The sequence below is a fragment of the Phocoena phocoena genome, chromosome 2, assembly GCF_963924675.1.
Source record: "Phocoena phocoena chromosome 2, mPhoPho1.1, whole genome shotgun sequence".
NCBI classification, from domain to species: domain Eukaryota; kingdom Metazoa; phylum Chordata; class Mammalia; order Artiodactyla; family Phocoenidae; genus Phocoena; species Phocoena phocoena.
This window is the reverse complement of record NC_089220.1, coordinates 78834945-78857168: the sequence shown is the minus strand read 5'-3', so window position 1 is coordinate 78857168 and position 22224 is coordinate 78834945. Positions and strand designations below refer to the sequence as shown.

The following is a 22224-nucleotide window of genomic DNA, read 5'->3' as shown; positions in this document are numbered from 1 at the left end:
AAGATTATGCCTTTGGACTGGCTGCATTTACCAGTTAAATAGCTACTGTTTAAAAATTGAAAATAAAATGAATATGTAAGATGGCTTTTAAAATTACTGAGTTGTGTTATATATTCATGTACTCTAAAGTGGTTCCATATAGTAGAATCATTTGAGAGCAAATATATTGGTATATTAGCATCTCTCTTTAGTTGAGTTTAAAAATATAATTGGGGCTTCCCTGGTGGCACAGTGGTTGAGAGTCCGCCTGCCGATGCAGGGGACAACGGGTTCGTGCCCCGGTCCGGGAAGATCCCACATGCCGCGGAGCGGCTGGTCCGGAGCCTGTGCTCCGCAACGGGAGAGGCCACAACAGTGAGAGAGGCCCGCATACTGAAAAAAAAAAAAATATATATATATATATATTATTGGATACTTGTTGATAAAACAAGTAAATTAAACTGAGAAGTTATTTATTTTGTCTAAGCTTTGTGTTAAATTTTAACTCAGGCATTGACTTTATTATGTAAAATATTTCTCTCTAAAGCACTTAAAGCGTAAATCCAATGATAAATATATTTTATTGATAGTAATCTGACCCTGACTTTCCATTCTCAATTATGAAGAATCTGCAGTGTCAGAATTCTCTGTGCATATCATCTAGTTAGAAAATACCAAAACCAAAATACATGAGGTAAAGATTAACATCTTTGGGCTTCATAATTATAGATAAGCTAACAGGTTGGTTTTTTTTTTTTATGTTAAACTAATCTGTTTCTCCAGGTGCTTGTTTTAAAATTATCTTAATAATTGTCTTATTCCATTTAGAGAAATTAAATATCATACAGATTGTACATACAATGCTAAGATGTTTCTAAATGAAGAAACGTGAAAAAATGTGTAAGTGTAATAAAATTAAATATTCAATCATCCATTATATTTATAAAAATAAGTTACAAAGAGTTTTCATTTGCATATAGTCTAATATTTATGGAAACATCAGTGTTTTAGGCAGTAAAAAATTTCTTGAGAAAAGTTCCATATCTGAGTGTATTCTAGGGTAGGATGAATAATCTTCCTACCGCATCGCTGACTAATATCATCCCACGTGTAATAGTATACCAATTTAGAAGAGATCTCGGAGATCAGGGTGGCTTCAGGCCATTGATTTCTCAAGGACAGGAACTTGAATTGCTAGGAGTCTCTGGATCTTATCCAAGGAAATATTTTATAAAAACAATTTGAAATGCACGTCTTATGGGCAGTGATCGTGAGGTCCCAATGACTTGTCACTTTCTAATGAACAGAAAAATGGAAGCAAAGACAGATTGCACTTGCACAGGGTAACCAGCATCAGGAGAAAGTCATTACCAACTACAGTAGAACATGTTAGCCTGACTCAAATATGTATTATATACAGTGTTGATTTAAAGTACAAAGATTCATTCAGAACAATATGTACATTATTGTATGGAATCTAGACAAGCAGTTTCATTATTAAAACTTAGACATTTTTTGGAAAAGAATTATAGTCTATTTAAATAGTATCATCTCATGAGATAAGAACTCCTGAATCATTGTTTATGCGAAGATGCCCACCAAAATCACCAGACATAACCTCTGATAAATTTACAATGTGTCAAAATTGTTTATTTCTCAGTTCCCGCATTTCCTTGGTTTTACACGTCCATTGGAATCATCTATTGATGTGTGTATGTGAAATATCCTTACTGATTGGCCTGCCCTGTGTGAAAGATCTAAATCGTCAGACCATGACTCGTAACAGCATCTCATCCTCACCAAACATGGTGCAGACCGTATTACCAAACTATAATGACTCATACATGCAGCTTATTTCATTATTAACTCTGAGAAAAAAATGTAACTTTATTTTAGCTATTTTATACTTTTACAATAATCTCCTAGTGAAATGGTCTATAATGTGTTTCAGAAAAATATTTGAAAATCTTCCTTAAAGTTTTAAATTTCTGTTTATTCTAATTGTTTTAGCTCCATAGAATTTTCAGTGCTTATCCTAGGAATAAATAAATTGAAAATATTTCTATGAATACACAAAAATCTTGAAATAATTTTACCAGGGTGTACTTCTGTGATGAATACAGATTCATGTGGAAAAAATGTGCCCAATGTGACTTATGTTTACATATTTTACTGACTGTCTTATCTAAAGGCAAGCCAAATTACTTTACTACTACATCATGGAATGCAGCCATCTTTGAAATGAGATATTACAGCTATTTCTCTACTTTAACAGTTTAGAACTGGGGCATGATGATTTTGCAATGAAATAAAAGGCTGTAAGGAAAATGGGAAGATTGTTGGCTTGATCTTTCATTGCCCACCTGTATAAAATCACATGCTCTTAAATTCCTTTTCATGCCTTTTAGATAGGCATTTATTTACTCCCAAACCCTTATAGAGAACACAAAACATAAATTCTTAGGTTCAATCATGAGAGACTTTTTAAGTGATTTTAATGATGTGTAGCCTGATGCTAAGTGCTAAGGTGATATGTATGTGCTATGTGACCAGTATATATGAGAATCAAGGAATTGGAAGGGCGGCTAAAAAATGACTTTCTGCCATGCTGGCCTTGTACATTCTTGCTTTGAGTTTTCCAAATTTCCACCCCAAACCATGGCAGTAATAGATGAATATATGAAGGAAAAGTATGAAACAGCTGTGCTGGAAAGCATTATAAACATCTCTGTGAATTAAGAATGAATAGACATACAAAATAATTCAGAAATGAAGCTGTGGGGCTGTAATACAAAGGGTCAGGAAATAAGCAAAAGCAACTGGGAGATCACAGTCCTGTGGGGAAACAGACTGAAAGTGCCCCCTCTGAGGGAGAACCTCAAAGAGATAAAAATAAAACATCCACTAAAGAAAAAGCAGTCAATTAGAAAAATAAATCACTCAAAATGAAATAGCAGTAGTATGATGTGAAAAGTAAACAATTAGAAATTTGGGGTGAAACACAGAATAGTGGGCAGAATAAACTCTAGATGAACCAAGTCAAAGACAGAATGAGTGAAGCAGAAAAAAATAATTCACCCAGAAGACAACATTGAAAGAGCAACTTAAAAATATGGAGGATAGGGCTTCCCTGGTGGCGCAGTGGTTGAGAGTCCGCCTGCCGATGCAGGGGACACGGGTTCGTGCCCCGGTCCGGGAAGTTCCCACATGCCGCGGAGCGGCTGGGCCTGTGAGCCATGGCCGCTGAGCCTGCGCGTCCGGAGCCTGTGCTCCGCAAGGGGAGAGGCCACAACAGTGAGAGGCCCGCGTACTGCAAAAAAAAAAAAAATATGGAGGATAGATAGATAGGAAAATAGCAATATTTGTGTAATAGATGTTTCAGAAAAAAAATAGAAGGCAGAAGAACAGTATTTACAGATATAATGGCTGAAAACTTAGGTTGGAAGAAAGATGAGTTTTGGAATTGAAAGTGCATAGTAGGTTCAGTGCAGTGTAAATAAAAATAGATACCTTGTGATAAAATTATAGAATGTCATAGGTAAACTGAAAATTGTACTGTCTAGCACAGAGATAATGAAGATTCCTTATATGGGAACCACTGTTTGACAGCGTAAATCTCATTAAGAACAACTAAAGCCTGAAGAAGTAATAATATATTACAACTAAACTGTTATGTGGTGGAGATAGAAAAATAGGACATTATCAGACAGGTAAAAACTAGGAGAGTTTACCACTCACAGATCTTCAGTGAAAAAATAAAGAATGGACTTAAGTCAGAAATAAATTGAATTCCAGGGGAAATGAATGACAAACAATGGTGAGCACAGACACTGTAAAATGTGTTCATAAGCTTACATTTTCTTGCCCAAAATGATGGAACTAAAATTTAACACAGTGATAACAACTTAAATGGTAAAACTTATTTAGTGTCTAGTTAAAAACATGCTAACTTGTTTTGGTCAAAAAGTTGCTAAATGGAATTCCCTGGCAGTCCAGTGGTCAGGCCGCTGGGCTTTCACTGCTGGGGGTGTGGGTTCAATCCCTGATGGGGGAACAAAGATCTTGTAAGCTGCATGGCGTGGCTAAAAAAAAAAAGAAAGATGCTAAACATAAATTCTTAGATTAAAAAAATTAAAAATAAATTCTTAGATTTATATTATAAGGTTCATAAATTCTTAGATATTTAATACTTTAGACTTAAATACTGTGGTTTTGAATGAATGTTAAAAATTACAAGTGATTACTGGAAGAGTAGAAATTCAGTCTACAGCTTTCTTTTTTTTATTTTTCAGATTAACATGCATTTATTCACTAAATATTTCTTGAAAGCTTACACTTGAAAGTGTTCCAGGCACTGTACTAAGATGAGACCAATGAAAAGGATCACATTTTAAAAAAAGTTTTTATTGGAGTATAGTTGCTTTACAATGTTGTATTAGTTTCTGCTGTACAGCAAAGTGAATCAGCTATATGTATACATATATCCCCTCTTTTTTGGATTTCCTTCTCCTTTAGGTCACCACAGAGCACTGAGTAGAGTTCCCTGTGCTGTACAGTAGGTTCTCATTAGTTATCTATTTTATGCATAGTATCAATAGTATATATATATTGGGAGATTGGGATTGACGTATATAGTCTACAGCTTTCTAATCAGCAGAGAAAACAGACAAAATATCCTTTTTGATCCAGTATAAGGCAGAAAGTGGCAAAGGAAAAAATATATATGTAAAGTTTAATGTAACAAAAAGTACACAATAAGGTGATGGAAACAGGTCCAGCCAAAAATAAAATTGTAAAATATAAAAAATTTAAAATCAGTTCTTTGAATTTGTATTTATAAGATAGGATAAAAAATTTCAAAACCCAGTTATATGTATATCAGAAAAGCGTTAACAAAAGAAAGCTGGCATTGTAATGTTGATAAATAGAATATATGATAAAAGTCATATGTGGAGATAAAAAGCTCACTACTTCTTGATAAAGGAATAATCCTCCCAAGAAGTTTTAGAAATTATGAATTTGTGTCCATAACAACACACCTCTCAAATGTATAAAACAAAACTTTCAATTATAAGAAATTATTAAAACCAAAATCATAATGGGAGGTTTTAACCACCCCTTTATTTGAAATTGATGGTTCATGGAAACCAAATATTAGTAAGGTCATAGAAATATGAACAGCAGAATTAACAAGATCATAATTTTTTATGTTTAGGTATAAAATCTTACTTTGCTTTCAGCAAATCCACTTTCCAAGCACAAATGGGGCATTTATAAAATTTAATCATTTATAAGTGACAAACGAGCTTCACCAAATTTTGAAGAATTATCATATAAAGACTACAGTCTTGACCATATGCAATTAAGTTAGAAGACAACAAAAAGTAGTGAAAGTAAACAAACATGTTTTGACACTTAAAAGAGTGTCAAAAATGGATGGACCAGAGCCATAGTAATTACTATAAGTAAATCTCATTAACAATGTGAACTGAAAAAAACAAGTAAAAAGTTATCATTCGTGTTAAAATTTGATATACATGAACAATAATAAATATTGTTTTGGATATGTACATTTGTAGTAAAATCATAAAAACATAGTTGGGAAATAACATACCAACTTCAAAAGACTGAAGGCTAGGGAAAATAGGTTGATTAAGGGTAGATATACTGTGAGATTCTATTATGTTGGTGGTGTTTAAAGAAAAGTTATGGAGGAAATAGGGCAAGATGTTAATGCTTATTAAATCTGGGTGGTGATTACATAGATGCTTGTCTCAAATATTTTATTTACCTACTCATTTTAAACATTGAATTGCAAAGGTTGCAAGGGTTGACAGGAATAAAGGAACTGGACAAAGTCAACAATTAGTTCATCAAGTGTTTACCCAGCCAATTGAAATTTTGATTTTAATGAATGCATCTTGAGAATAAGATTGCTGTGAAAGGAGTCAAATAATCCATCTAGTGCTAGTAGTCTGAGTTGTTTCCTTTGGGATTAATGTAATTTAATATCAGTAGGAGAAGAATCCTTAATCTTCATCTGACTTCCCTTTTATTATTCTGTATGTGATTATAAGAAATACCATGTTACAAAGAAGGCATTTGCCTAGAAAAAGAAAATTATTACTCAGTTTGTATAATTAATAAGCTGATTGGTTTAAACCAATAATCAATAAAAATAGCCTATTTAAATGAACCTAAGCCTAATACATGTATTATGGATGTAAATAGCTAAAATGAATTCATTCCTTTCATAGCTGACTTGTGGCATGTGATTTTTTTCCTGGCAGGTTAGTTTTGGAATGTGGGAAGTGTTCCTGTTGTCCACAGTAGTCTACCTATACCCCATCACCCACATAAACTCTGCTATTATATCATTTGAACATCTTTATCAGAGATTATGCAAATGCTATTGGTACTATGATGATTTTTCAGAGTGTTTCTGTTTTTTCTTGGAAAACACTGTCACACAAGTGGTCATTGAAATGAGCTGTCATTTAATTTGGTAATAGTTATTTGTGTCCATATGCTACTAAGTGAATTAATTATATAGGCATACAGTTTACAACTCTTTTATTTTCTACTTTTATTCTCCAAATAAGAAGTTTGAAACAGATAAAATAGAAATGTCAGAAAATTCTCGCTGTTGTCCATGAGTAAAAAATAATAATAATAATTAAAATACCAAGGATTTAAATTTCATATCTTTGAAATGATACTTTTTTTTTCCATCCTAATTACAATTCCTCAAAAATGAAAAAGGGATTGAAACAATGTGTCTTGTAGTTGATGAAGTGCAATTGAAATGAATTGGAATGAAACTTATTTTTCAGGAGCAAGAAAACCAGTTACCCAAGGGCAATAGAAAAATAAATACTAGTAAGGTACATTTTGCCTTAAAATAGACATACACTAGTTTCCTAGGCAAGGAGGAGCCAAGGGAAGGGAAACTGTCTTTAAACCTCCATTTTAATCGTTATCTAAAAAAAAATTTAACCTTTCTTGGCAGGTTTAGATCCAGATAAGCATCTTGGAAAAACCCTGGACCAAATGGAGCCTTATCTCTTAGAGGTAAGAATTTATACTATTTCTCAAAATATAGGCATCTAAAGCAGGAAAATAAATAATGCCGTGATATAATGATTATACAATCAATTTTTAGAAAAACTCAGATACATTGATGATGCAGTTTTATGAAAAAATTAAACCTCTAGTGGATATGAAAGTATGTTTTAAATTAATTACAAAAGTTATGTCAGCTCGTTGAGCTCACTGAAAGAGTAAGTAAGCTATACCTAAAAGGAAATTGTTCTGTCAAGAAGTTTACTTTTGGGCTTCCCTGGTGGTGCAGTGGTTGAGAGTCCACCTGCTGATGCAGGGGACACGGGTTTGTGCCCCGGTCCGGGAAAATCCCACATGCCGCGGAGCGGCTGGGCCCATGAGCCATGGCCGCTGAGCCTGCGCATCCAGTGCTGGTGCTCCGCAACGGGAGAGGCCACAACAGTGAGAGGCCCGCGTACTGCCAAATAAATAAATAAATAAGTTTACTTTTATTAAAATCGACATTGTTAAGTACTATACAGTACCTGATAGTCTCCATCAGTACCTAATCAGGTGCATTTCCATCAGAAATGTGAGTGGAAACTTCCTTTAGAGATTATCTAATCTAACCTCTTCTTTTTTACCAATTAGGAAATTAATTTGCAGAGTAGTAAATAAATTATCCCAAGGCTTCAAGTTACAATTATTTAACCCTTATCATTGTTAAATCCTGAATGTGTTCTAAATATTAAAGGTTCTGTTATTTTTACTCTTTTCTATTAATTGTATTATATTTTATTAGAATTGTGGTCAAATGTTATGATTAGTATGACAATGCTAAATTAGCTAGAATAGTGTAATTATTAGAATTTTTTTTAATTTTACAATCATGGTAGAAAAATCACCCTACTTCTGTGACAGAAGTGAACTCCTCTATTATCATTTTTCCCTCCCATGTTCTTCATCAAAATTGTCTCTGGACATTGTTAATACCATTGCTGTGATATAAACTGTTAGCGGGTGTACTCTTCACTAACTGTATAGATTTCACATCTTCTTTCAGACTTATTTGTATTTGATTATTTTATGGCTTATCAATATGTACCAAATGCTTAGAAATCCCTAAAATGCTAATTCCTTCTTTTATTAAGCATTATTAAGCATCTGATATGTGCCATGGAAATAGTAATGATTAAAATTAAAAATGCAATGCTTATATAATTGTGACAAATTATATTTGATTTCTAGATAATTTGGTGTCATTTATTTAAGTCTATCTGATGGACATGATTGCTTTCCATGCCCTTCTGATAGGACTCTTCTCACAGCAGTTTGTTCTGTGGCCAACATATCTATGTTCACATCTATTCACTACCATCAGACTAAATTTTGTTTCTGCAAAAACAATGTATAGATAAATACTGAAATTAAATTTATGAGGGTGAAAGAAAGAGAACTTCGGAAATGGGAGACTGGAGCTTTGGCAAAAGAGCTTTTGTAAGCTGCTTCTAAAATTTGAAGTGAGTTCAGGTTTCAAGCATGTAGGGGTTCTTTGTAGAAAAGGTTAAGTAAAGTTTTAGGATTGCCATGATGTTGATTGTGAATTAACCTGTATGTTATCATATATGTTTAAACACAAAAATGCAGAAATTATTTTATTCAACTTCAGCAAGTTCCTCACATGACCTGGAAATCTTACATTTCATTAGAAAAATAATCTACCCATTCTCTATAATGGTAATTTTATTCCTTCTCCACTCCTTAAATTTCAAATCCCTTCATATTTTCTCCTCACAACGAGAGGATGACTTGGTTCTTCCTTCACAGAAAAAATAGAAATCATCATCCTGGGAATCCCTCCACCTCTTAGCACCACTCCTTCTAACTGATGCACACTTACACCTATCCTTGCTTGCTGTGTTGGGGAGAAGTGTCCTTCATCCTGTCTATGGCTAATCCACTCTCTGTGCTCTAGATCCCATTAGCATCTGCCTTAGAGACCTTGCAATCAACCCTCCCCCTCCAGTATCTTCCTCCTCTCTCTCTTTATGGTCTCCTTCACATCACTGTTGAAACATTCCACCATCTCTCCCATCCTAAAGATTCCCTCCCTCTACTCTAGGTATTTCTCTAGCGACCTCTCTTTATTCTTTGCTTCAAAACCAAAAATTTCAGAAGTGTTATCTGTATTCATAGTACTTCTTCACATCTCAGACACCTCATATACCTAGCATCTTACTTATTTTTCCACCTCTAAATGGGTACAGCTCTAATCAAGATCACCCATGATCTCCAGTTTTACCAAACCCAACAGACACTTCTCAGTCCTTATTTGACAGTTATAAACATTTCTTCTTGAAATGCTTATACCGGCATTCGTGATGCCACACTTTCCTAGGTTTTCTCCTTTGCTTCTGGACACTCTTAGTCTCTTTTGCTAGTTCCTATTCTCGTCTCCATTTTCAGTCTACAGACTTCCTGGGTGATCTCAGTCACTCACATGGCTTTCATTACTAGCTCTATTCTGATAACTCCCAAATATTTCTAGCCTAGATTTCTCTGCTAAATTCTAGTGCCCAAAGGCACTGCAAATTAAATCTCTCCAAACTTGATTGTGGGCTTTATATCTATCACTTTTTGCCATTCCCTTTGTCATCGCCTTAATTCAGATGCCTGTCACTTCAAGCCTAGAGTATTACTGATACCTCCAAATTTGCCTCTATTTTCCATTTTATTTCTCAAAGAATTTATTTTGCTACTGCCTCAAGATCATTGTTCAAATATATTCTACTGTAATTGTGTCACTCACTTCAAAACTTTACATGAGTCCCCATTGCCTACAGGCTAAAATCCAAATTCTTTACACTCACCTACTCTATCCAACCCATTAACATGATCTTGTCTATTCTATCTCCAGAATATATTCCAAATCCAAGCACTTCTCACTGCCTCTGCTCCTACTACCAGACCATAATCATCTCTTATCTGGAATACTCCATCAACCCCCAATTGGTCTGCTTACTTCTGTCATTGCCCTGCTATGAGCCATTATTCATACAGATGCCAGAGTGATTTTTTTTAAAGTGTAAATCAGATATATCACTATTTTGTTTAAAGTTTCAGTGGTTTTTCATTTCAATTAGAATAACAGCCAAACTCCTGTGAGATCACAACCACTGAGACCCTGTATGATGAGCATTTTATCAATCTTTTGTCTCGTTTTCTCCCAGTCTAACTCACTCACTGAGCCATAGCCACATATGCCTCTTTTATTACTTAAGCACACTTTATTTACCCTTTTTCTCCTTAAGACTTTCCTCTGCTTGAGGGTTTTTTTTCCTCAGACCATCACATGGTTAATGCTTTCTCATAATGTGACAGCTCAAATGCTACTTTCTCAGTTCAAAAGCTCTCCCTGACTACCCCAGCTAACGTAGGTCTCCTCAAATTATTTTATTTGTTTCTCTGTCTACATGTATATTTTCTGTTGCCTCTCCTCTTACTCCACTAGAATGTAAGCTCCAATAATATTATCAAGATTTTGGCAAAAACATGAGTTCTTTAGTTCTTTCATTCATTTGTTTGTTCTGTCTGTCCATTCATCGCTCTCATCTTTAAATTATTTAACATTTATTGAGGACCTGTTATGTGACAGATGCTGTGGTGAGCACTAAATATACATGACGAATTAAGTAAACAAGATCCTTGTTCTTGAGGAGTTTACAATCTGCTACTGTTGTTTTCAGACCTGAGAGGAAAACTGGGGACCTTGTTAAAAATGCCTATACTCTTTTCCCATTCCAAGAAATTTCAGTTCTGAAGGACCAGGAATTTGACCTTTAAATAAGCACAAGGTAATTTTGACATAATGATCAAATGTATAATCTTCTAGTTCCTCAGTACCAACAACATACTTCAAGTCCTATCTTTCTAGATTTCTCTGAAAGAGTGTATGCTAGCAAACAGAATCCAACAACACATTAAAAGGATCATACACCATGATCAAGTGGGGTTTATTCCAGGAATGCAAGGATTCTTCAATATACGCAAATCAATCAACGTGATACACCATATTAACAAATTGAAGGAGAGAAACCATATGATCATCTCAATAGATGCAGAGAAAGCTTTCGACAAAATTCAACACCATTTATGATAAAAACCCTGCAGAAAGTAGGCATAGAGGGAACTTTCCTCAACATAATAAAGGCTGTATATGACAAACCCACAGCCAACATCATCCTCAATGGTGAAAAACTGAAAGCATTTCCACTAAGATCAGGAACAAGACAAGGTTGCCCACTCTCATCACTCTTATTCAACATAGTTTTGGAAGTTTTAGCCACAGCCATCAGAGAAGAAAAGGAAATAAAAGGAATCCAAATCGGAAAAGAAGAAGTAAAGCTGTCACTGTGTGCAGATGACATAACACTATACTTAGAGAATCCCAAAGATGCTACCAGAAAACTACTAGAGCTAATCAATGAATTTGGTAAAATAGCAGGATACAAAATCAATGCACAGAAATCTCTCGCATTCCTATACACTAATGATGAAAAATCTGAAAGTGAAATCAAGAAAACACTCCCATTTACCATTGCAACAAAAAGAATAAAATATCTAGGAGTAAACCTACCTAAGGAGACAAAAGACCTGCATGCAGAAAATTATAAGACACTGATGAAAGAAATTAAAGATGATACAAATAGATGGAGAGATATACCATGTTCTTGGATTGGAAGAATCAACATTCTGAAAATGACTCTACTACCCAAAGCAATCTACAGATTCAATGCAATCCCTATCAAACTACCACTGGTATTTTTCACAGAACTAGAACAAAAAATTTCACGATTTGTAAGGAAACACAAAAGACCCCGAATAGCCAAAGCAATCCTGAGAATGAAAAATGGAGCTGGAGGAATCAGCCTCCCAGACTTCAGATTCTACTACAAAGCTACAGTAATCAAGACAGTATGGTACTGGCACAAAAACAGAAAGATAGATCAATGGAACAGGATAGAAAGCCCAGAGATAAACCCACGCACATATGGTCACCTTATCTTTGATAAAGGAGGCAGGAATGTACAATGGAGAAAGGACAGCCTCATCAATAAGTGGTGCTGGGAAAGCTGGACAGGTACATGTAAACGTAGGAGATTAGGTCACTCCCTAACACCATACACAAAAATAAGTTCAAAATGCATTAAAGACCTAAATGTAAGGCCAGAAACTATCAAACTCTTAGAGGAAAACATAGGCAGAACACTCTATGACATAAATCACAGCAAGATCCTTTTTGACCCACCTCCTAGAGAAATGGAAATAAAAACAAAAATAAACAAATGAGACCTAATGAAACTTCAAAGCTTTTGTACAGCAAAGGAAACCATAAACAAGACCAAAAGACAACCCTCAGAATGGGAGAAAATATTTGCAAATGAAGCAACTGACAAAGGATTAATCTCCAAAATTTACAAGCAGCTCATGCAGCTCAATAACACCCAATCCAAAAATGAGCAGAAGACCTAAATAGACATTTCTCCAAAGAAGATACACAGACTGCCAACAAACACATGAAAGAATGCTCAACATCGTTAATCATTAGAGGAATGCAAATCAAAACTACAATGAAATATCATCTCACACCAGTCAGAATGGCCATCATCAAAAAATCTAGAAACAATAAATGCTGGTGGGAATGTGAATTGGTACAGCCACTATGGAGAACAGTATGGAGGTTCCTTAAAAAACTACAAATAGAACTACCATATGACCCAGCAGTCCCACTACTGGGCATATACCCTGAGAAAACCAAAATTCAAAAAGAGTCATGTACCCAAATGTTCATTGCAGCTCTATTTACAATAGCCCAGAGATGGAAACAACCTAAGTGTCCATCATCGGATGAATGGATAAAGAAGATGTGGCACATATATACAATGGAATATTACTCAGCCATAAAAAGAAACGAAATTGAGCTATTTGTAATGAGGTGGATAGACCTAGAGTCTGTCATACAGAGTGAAGTAAGTCAGAAAGAGAAAGACAAATAACGTATGCTAACATATATATATGGAATTTAAGATAAAAATAATGTCATGAAGAACGTAGGGGTAAGACAGGAATAAAGACAGACCTACTAGAGCGTGGACTTGAGGATATGGGGAAGGGGAAGGGGAAGCTGTAACAAAGTGAGAGAGTGGCATGGACATATATACACTACCAAACTTAAAATACATAGCTAGTGGGAAATAGCCGCATAGCACAGGGAGATCAGCTCGGTGCTTTGTGACCACTTAGAGGGGTGGGATAGGGAGGGTGGATGGGAGGGAGACGCAAGAGGGAAGAGATATGGGAACATACGTATATGTATAACTGATTCACTTTGTTATAAAGAAGAAACTAACACACACCATTGTAAAGCAATTATACTCCAATAAAGATGTAAAAAAAAAAAAAGTATATGCCTTGTTTATGTGTTGGGAGTGAGAGATATAAAGCAGAATTTTATTTATTTTAGGCAAATCAAACATTCATTTATGGAAATGAAACATTAGCATATGACTTACTTATGAACCTGTCACTCCTTGCTCTACAGCTTTTGATGACTCCTATTCGCTATAGAACAAAGTCCAAACTGCTTAGTATATACTTTAAGGCCCTCTTTTATCTGATTTTAACCTACTTCCCTAGGCTGATATTTACCACCCACTCCTCCCATGTCCAGGAATCTTATGCTCTGGTCTCTTGGACTGATTTCTACTCCTGTTCCCTTGGACCTCCTGATATTTCTTACTCCACTGGGACCTTACTCCTTTCCACTTTCTCTATCCTTTGACTATTAGTCTCAGATGCTCACCAGTCTTCCCATAAAGTTTTCTCCATTTTACCCGAAGGAATTAATCTCTTGGAGTGTATGCCTTCCACTCACTCCTGAATTTCTGGATACTTCCTTAGCTTCCTCTTGGGGCTTCCGCTTATATTCCACCCCTTATATATTGTGGCTCCATCCATAGCCATCCTCCTATGGTGATATTAAATACCTACATGACTTCAAGTACCAATTTTTTTTTTTTTTTTTTTTTTTTCGGTACGCGGGCCTCTCACTGTTGTGGCCTCTCCCGTTGTGGAGCACAGGCTCCGGACGTGCAGGCTCAGCGGCCATGGCTCACGGGCCCAGTAGCTCCGTGGCATGTGGGATCTTCCCAGACCAGGGCACGAACCCGTGTCCCCTGCATCGGCAGGCGGACTCTCAACCACTGCGCCACTAGGGAAGCCTTTCAACTACCAATTTTATTCTTATGACAGTTAAGGCTATTTCTCCATCATCTTTCTATGCCTAAGATATGTGTTTTTTCTTTTTTTTTTTGTTTTTTTTTTTTGCCATGCCATGTGGCATGGGGATCTTGTTCTCTGACCAGAGATCAAACCCGTTCCCCCTGCAGTGGGAGTGCGGAGTCTTAACCTCTGGACCACCAGGGAATAGATACATGTATATGCATAACTGAATCACTATGATGTATACCTGCAACTAATGCAACATTGTTAATCAACTATACTCCAATACAAAATAAAAAGGTTAAAAAAAAGACGTATTCAGCTGCCAACTGGGCACCTTTCTCTCTTAGGTATCTTCAAGCACCTCAGCCTCAACTGTGAAGAACCGAACATTTCTTTCCTGACATCTATGCCATATTTATGTTTCCTGACAGTGAAAGGCCCCATTGTTTCCTCGGGTATCCAAGCCCCCCCAAAAAATAAAAATTAAAAACGAATTGTAATAAATCATTTCACATAATCCATTATTCATAAATAAGGCCTCAAGTCCTTTTCATTCTACCTTCCTAATATCATATTATCTGTTCCTTTTTGTTCTCATGTCACCACATTAGAGTCTTCCCTATCTTCTTTTTTTTTAAATTAATTTTCATTGGAGTATAGTTGCTTTACAATGTTGTGTTAGTTTCTACTGTATAGCAAAGTGCTTCCCTATCTTCTTTTTCAAGTCTGTCTCCTCCCTGTCTTGCCCCTTGTCCCTCCATTGTCCATATATTGCCATCATGATATATATGAATTCAAATCTGATCATATCACACTTTCATTTCAAAAAGCAAACTTTTGAGTTGCTCCCCATTGGCTTAAAATAAAATTTAAACTTCTAACACAGCACAGTCTGTCCGTGGGGAAGAGTGAAGCTTGTAAGGTATACAATCTCCAGCATCTACCCTATCCTTCATCAACTCTGAATAGTTGATGATTTCCCTAGAGTGAGCATCCCCTCATACCTCCATGTTCTACTCGCCTTCTACTCGCCTTCTCTGCATGTTTTCTCTCTCCTTCACTCTACTAAATCCAATTTGTCCTTAAAGTCTAAATTCAGAGTTTAGTACTGTGAGGTTGTCTTGCTTAAATAAGCCTTTTTTGAGCCTGCCATTTTCCTCTTTGCCTCCTGGTATGTAGCACTTCTCATGCTATATAATATTTTTCTCTTAAGGTTTATTATAAAGTTAAGGCATATAATATGTAAAAACATAAATTCAAATAGTATAAAATATAGTGAAAAATATTCCACTGACTCCAAGCTCCAGTTTTTCTGTCCTTTCCCAGAGCAACAACTCTTTTCTGATCTAGGGTATCTTATCAAAAACATTTTTGCATATGTAAAAAATGTATGCATGTGTTTATCCACTTTAACCTAAATTGGAGTATACTATGCACATTAGTCTCCATCTTCCATTTTAACACATGAAAATTCAGGTCATTTTTTTCCACATCATTGTGTTCTATTACATGCACACAAAACCTGTTCTTTATTGATAGATTTTATTCTTTATTGATCCCTTTCATGTCTTTTTCTGTTACAAATAATGCTAGAATGAACATTACATATAATTTTGGGCATGTATGAGATTATCTATAGGATAAAATTCTAGAATGGACATGCTAGGTCAAATGTATATATGTTTTTAATTTTAATAGATACTTAAGAAATCCATTTCCAGTTATGGTGGAATAACTTGCATGAGATCAACTCTCCCAGTTCAAATAACTAGAAAAGTGGTATGAAATTAAAACAAATTAATGTTGGAAGGCATTAGAGAATTACAAAAACTGAAATAATTTAAGGGGCCAGAATTCTAGAGAGGATGGAAGCCCTGAACGTTGCCTCTTCTTCTAATTCAAAAATGCTACAGAAGTGCCAAGAAGCTGAGGAGAAAACTCCAGCTGAGAAGCTGACTTGGACTTTCAGCAGCTTCATAGGGCTAGGGAGACAAAAATTAGAATTCAGGGCAAACCAAAGTGGAATGGACCTGCTTAACCCTCCAAGTTTTCAGCTGGATTTATACATGGACTCTAACTTAGGAATAAAGGCAAACCAGAAATAGTGCAGCCCTTGCAAATGCTTATATCCAACTTTGAATCATATCAATCCTAGAGTGAATTAAAGTGATCTGATCCTACTCTTATTGCCTATTTCTCTCTGGAGAAAAATAACGCTATTCAGAGCCTTAGATTTAAAATATCTCACATACAGTTTTCAGCAGGCAATCAAAAATTACCAAGCATATCAGAAGACCTGAGAAGATAACTGAAACTAAGAAAAAAACACAAAATAGAAACAGTCCCAGAGGATATCTATTTAATCAGATTATCAGATGTAGACTTTAAAATGACTATGGTAGGGCTTCCCTGGTGGCGCAGTGGTTGAGAGTCCACCTCTCACGGGTTCGTGCCCCAGTCCGGGAAGATCCCACATGCCGCGGAGCGACTGGGCCCGTGAGCTGTGGCTGCTGAGCCTGTGCGTCCGGAGCCTGTGCTCCGCAACGGGAGAGGCCACAACAGTGAGAGGCCCACATACCGCAAAAAAAAAAAAAAAAAAAAGACTATGGCATTGGGTGAAAAGATGAAATATTTTAGGGGATATTTGAAAGCTATATAAAATAATCAAATAGAATTCTGGAACTTAAAAATACAATACCTAAAACTAAGAACACAATACATGAGTTTACCCGTAGATTAGATACAGTTGTATAGACAATTAAAGAACTGGAAGATAGGGCAATATAAAATATCCAACCTGAAGCACAGAGAGAATAGAATGGAAATAGAGACAAGAATATGAGATGTAAGGAAGAGAAGTTTATCATACATGTAATTGGAGTTGCAGGAGTGGAAGAGAAAAAGGAAAGAACAGAAGCAGCGTTTGAAGAGATTTTAGGGCTTTGCTGTGATTATTTTTGCTGATTTTGACAAGTAGCTTCTCAGGATGGTTTAAAATTGCTCTAAAAGGGAGGGGTGAATATAAATGGATAGTTGTACATTTTGAACAGGAATTCTTTTCCCTGATAGTTATAGAAAATTATGCAAAGCAATCTGAGTGTCTTTTTCTCTGGCTTCTGTGTAGTCTAATCTGTGTATGTGGATTTTCTGTAAAGTGAGTACTTAATATTTATACAGTTAAAAATTTGTTTCTCAGCTTATTCACAACAGTTATCTGACACAATCCACATTTTAATTCAGACTGCCCAGGTTTTTTGCTCTCTTTTTGTTTCCTTTCATTTTTGCATATGCTCATAAAGGAGACTCAATCAGTTGCCTGATGTACACATAGTACAGTGATTCTAATATAAAAGTGAATGAGTCATCTGTCAGACTCTATCTTCTTTCTGAATTTAGAAAGTATTTTTTTAACCTATTTTCTAGGACTCTGGTCTTCTGCATCATTGTCTAAGACAAATCAGATTTTAAGGAATGCCTGTATCTCCTTATCTTTATGAATAATGTGATTAACCTCATTAAGTGATTTTAAAGATCAACCACATGTTCATTTTTCAACTTGTTGGCACAACTCTCTTGAATAGTCAAGGAGTCCAAAAGGGGAGAAAACAGACAACCTTTGAACTTCCAGGGGTGGGAGAGAAAGAGGTTAGGTAGAGGAACCCAATGTGTTTACCTGCCTCAGATCCCCTGAAACACTTTTTATGTACTGTGTAATGTGGGTTGACATGACTTATTAACTGTAATGTCAATTTTGCTAATATATTAATCTTTGAATATATTGCTATATTCAAGGGTTCATATTTTTAAGTTAGGGAATTTTTGCAAATTATAATGATTTCCCATGCAGGAATTAATATTGTGAGAATTACAGAGAAGTTGGTGGCGGGAGTTGTGGAGAGAAGATGGTACGTTTGGGCAAGAGTCCTTTCATAGTTCCTTCAGATCCCATAGGGTAAGAGGCAGTGTGGGATAGCAATCAGCAAGTTACCTCTGTACCTAGGAGCCCAGGTGTGAATCCTACCCCTGACTCTACTGCTTACCTGAAACGTTGATCTAGTTAGTTTCCCATATATAAAATGGAAGTAATAACAATGAAATGATATATAAATTGCTTAGCTCAGCATCTGGCAATGTTAAATGTTAACAATGTTTACTATGATGAGTAAAATTTATAATGTTAAGTGTTAGCAATGTTAGCAGCGTTTACTATTACGAGTAAACTTTGCCATTACTAAAGAATGTTAACAATGTTTATTATTAAATGTTGGCAGTGTTTACTATTATGAGTAAAATTTGCCATTACTAAAGAATAATTTGGAAACTTTTCTGCCTTACAAAATACACAGAGAACTGGGTAGACACTATAATTGGGGTCATATTTAAAACTCTCAAGGGATTTTTAACTGGCGTATATCAACATGTGAGGCAGCAGTCCTAACAGAAAAATGGCAGAAGCTATGGAGAGCCACTATACAGAAAATGTCTTAAAACCTAATACAGACCGAAGAGATGCTCAAACTGATTTAGTATCAGAGAAATACAAATTAAAGCAACAGTGGGATGTTACTTGTACCAGTTTGGCAAAAATGCGAAAGCTGGATAATGCCAGTTATTGACAGGTGGGGATTTATAGAACCCCTCTAAGAATGTGGACAGGTACTTCCATTCTAGAGGGCAATATTGTAATACCTAGATTAAATGTCCCTATACTCCTTGATGAAGCAATTCTCCTATCAGTCCCTAAGGGGACGTGAGTGAAACTAGTCCTTTGCAGGGTTAGTTTTGATGGTGTTGGGTTGGGGTTGCTGGAGGCAACATGGATGTCCATTCCTGGGAGAACTTTTAGTTAAAACGTGGTAGGCACACCTTACAAACTACAGATTTACAGTTAAACAGATATATTCAATGTGCGAATGGCAGCAAAGTGCTGAATGAATAAAAGCAACATTGAGATAAATTTAAAATATAGTATACATTTAAATAATACATTTGCAAGGACATAGACAAGAGATACACATGGAATACTTTAAAATATTTGCCTGTGATAAGGATAAAAATGGGGATAAAGAATAGAGATAAACAGGAATTTTTATTTTTTATTTCTTATTGAAGTATAGTTGATGTACAATATTAAGTTACAGGTATGCAGTATAGTTATTCACAGTTTTTAAAGGTTATACTCCATTTATAGTTATTATGAAATATTGGCTATATTTCCTATGCTGTACAATATATCCCCATAACTTAGTTATACGTAATAGTTTGTAGCTCTTAATTCCCCACCCCTATGTTGCCCCTCCCCCTGTCCCTCTTCCCACTGGTAAATAAATGGAAATTTTAAAAAAAAACAATAAAAGAATACCTGACTATTGCTGAAAATTTGAGATATGATAAAGTATAGGGTAGCAAATAAAAAGCATAGGTCTTCTGCCCCATGATGCACACTGCTAACATGTCGGTGGATTCCATGTTGTTTTATTGTACACACAGTGTTCATTGTACACACAAGCTCATGTCATTAAATACTTGTACATATTGTATTTACATAATTTGGTACAACTATACATACAGTTTGTTTCCTGTTTTTCTCCTAATATGCTGTGTTTATTTTCCCACATAATTAAATCTATTCGAAAATACATTAATTAATGGCTGTGTAGATTCCATTATATTTATATTCTACATATGAATATAGCATAGTGAATTTAACAAGTTATCTCTTGGGAATATTTCTTTCTAAATTATTATAAATAATGTTATTTGTTTTAAAATTATTATAAATAATTTTGTGATTATTATCTTTCCTAATAAATCTTCATGTACGTTTCTGATTGTTACTTTCTTTAGATAAATCCCTAGGAATGTAATTTCTGGGTCAAAAAATACAACAACTTCAAGGCTTATACATTTATTACTCTAAATTAACTGTGGAATCATTTTAGTCATTGACTCTTAAATTTCTATAGGTTCCTAAAATTATCATCTGAACAATGGAGTCAAAAATCATTTTATCTTTTGTGCTTTTTTCCCCAAGGATTATTTTCTCACTGTTCAAAAAAAGAAGATGAATTTTAATATGAAAATTACATCAAATTTTAAAGGTTTTGGGCCGTTATTTAAATGTTTGTTAAGAGTATTCCTATTTTGTGATATTTTACAATGTTTGTCAAAGTTAATACTCTCAAATGGTCCTTCAAACTTTGCTATGGGAAGCAACCTCTGAGTCTTTCCTGCCTCTCACTCATATCACCATCTTACTTTCATCTCTTATAGTTGATTTTTACCTCCATGTCTATGTATTACTTCATGATTTCCCCCAATTCTAGAACTATTTGTTGACTGCTCACTCTAGATTATACAGATTTATCTATCTTTACTCCCTTTGCCTCCATCACATATGTGTACTCTTTCCCTCATTCCATCTTCCCATACAGTTATATTGCAATTCCAGTTGGATGAATAGTCAGTGTTTAAATTACGATAACTATGAAAATTCAAAACACAGCTGAGTTAGATAATAAACTCTGGTAATAAACCTTTCCTGTACAACTTTTTATTTTTTCATTTGAATTAATAATTGTCTTGTTTTATTCACTTATTTAGTATTCCGTGTACCAATCACTAATTCAGTGCTGTACTCACAGCCAATTTTCTAGTCTCTTAGCCAGATGTTCAGACATGTTAAGTAGTTTCTCAGTTTCCTCCTCCTGAAGTCGTTTCCAGGGCCCTCTGACCTGTATGTAATCTGGGCCAGTTTCCTTCTATGTTATGAGACTGTCATCCTATCATCTCCTCATAATCCTGGAGAACCCTTTACCTTTCTTCTTTGTTGAAGCCCTCATTTCCTGGATCCAGCATCTTCCTTTTTCTTTGTTTTATTCTCATTTTTGTGAAGCACATTCTCTATAAGATTTTAATAAATGGTCCACAGGAGGTAAGTGTTTTGAGACACTGCATATCTATAAATGTCTTCATTCTTTCCTTGAATTTGATTGGTTCTTCAGCAGGTCATAAATTCTATTTTTGGAATATTTTCCCTTCTGGATCTTGATAGTATTGCTTCATTCCCTTGCAGTTGGTATATGCTGTTGAGAAGCCTAAAGTCATTCTAATTCCTGACTATTTGTATGCAACCTTATTTATTTCTCTCTCCATCTCTCTGTAAGAGTATATAAGATATTTCTATTGCCCCAAGAATTGTAAAGTCTTATGTGCTGTGTCTTGGGTGTGCATATTTTTATCCATCGTGCTGAGACAGGTAGAATTTTCAGCTTGAAAATTTCAGTTCTGGGAAATTTCCTTGAATTACTTCACTGGTGTTTACCTCCCCTTTGATTTTGCTTCTTTGAATTCTATTATTTAGATGTCTTTTAATTTTTACCTAGATTTTTTCCCCTTTCTGGGAGGCTTTCTCAATTTTACCTTCAAGAATTTTAATTGAGTTTTTTCATATCTTATTTTTAATTTCTAAAAACTTATTTTTGTTCTCTGAATGTTCTTTTTTTAATCTATAATACTTTATCCTTATTAGAATTTTTCTTCTCTCCTGCATAGTCCTTTTTCTCCATTGTTTACTTTGGTGTCTCTAACTTTCATTTTAGAGATGTTTCTGCTAATCTTCAGTGTTCCACTCATATTTAAGAGTAGGGACCTAAAATTTTTGTGGTAAGCACTAAGTGTGTGGATGGAGCTTTGTGACCTTGAGTTTCACTACAGGGAAGTATATCTAGGTCATTTAATCTGAGCTAGTTAGATTTCAAAGAAAAGGATTCTCCAGTCTGCTCTTGAAGTGAATGCATGCTGCAGGGTTTTTTTGTTTGTTTTGTTTTCTGGGAGTTGAACAAGGAAAATGCTAGAGGTCTCCGAATCTTGTGTGCATACATTAACTGAATCCCTCTGTTTTTATTATAGTACCTCTGC

General features: G+C 35.2%; 1 protein-coding gene across 1 annotated transcript in view; it reads left to right on the top strand.

Moving 5' to 3' along the window:
- The window catches only part of DPH6 (diphthamine biosynthesis 6), a 172127-nt gene that overhangs the window by 126295 nt on the left and 23608 nt on the right, over positions 1–22224 (top strand). Inside the window, exon 6 of the mRNA XM_065870908.1 lies at positions 6989–7050. Within this exon, the coding sequence (XP_065726980.1) occupies positions 6989–7050 (62 nt within the window). The remainder of the gene's footprint in view (positions 1–6988; positions 7051–22224) is intronic.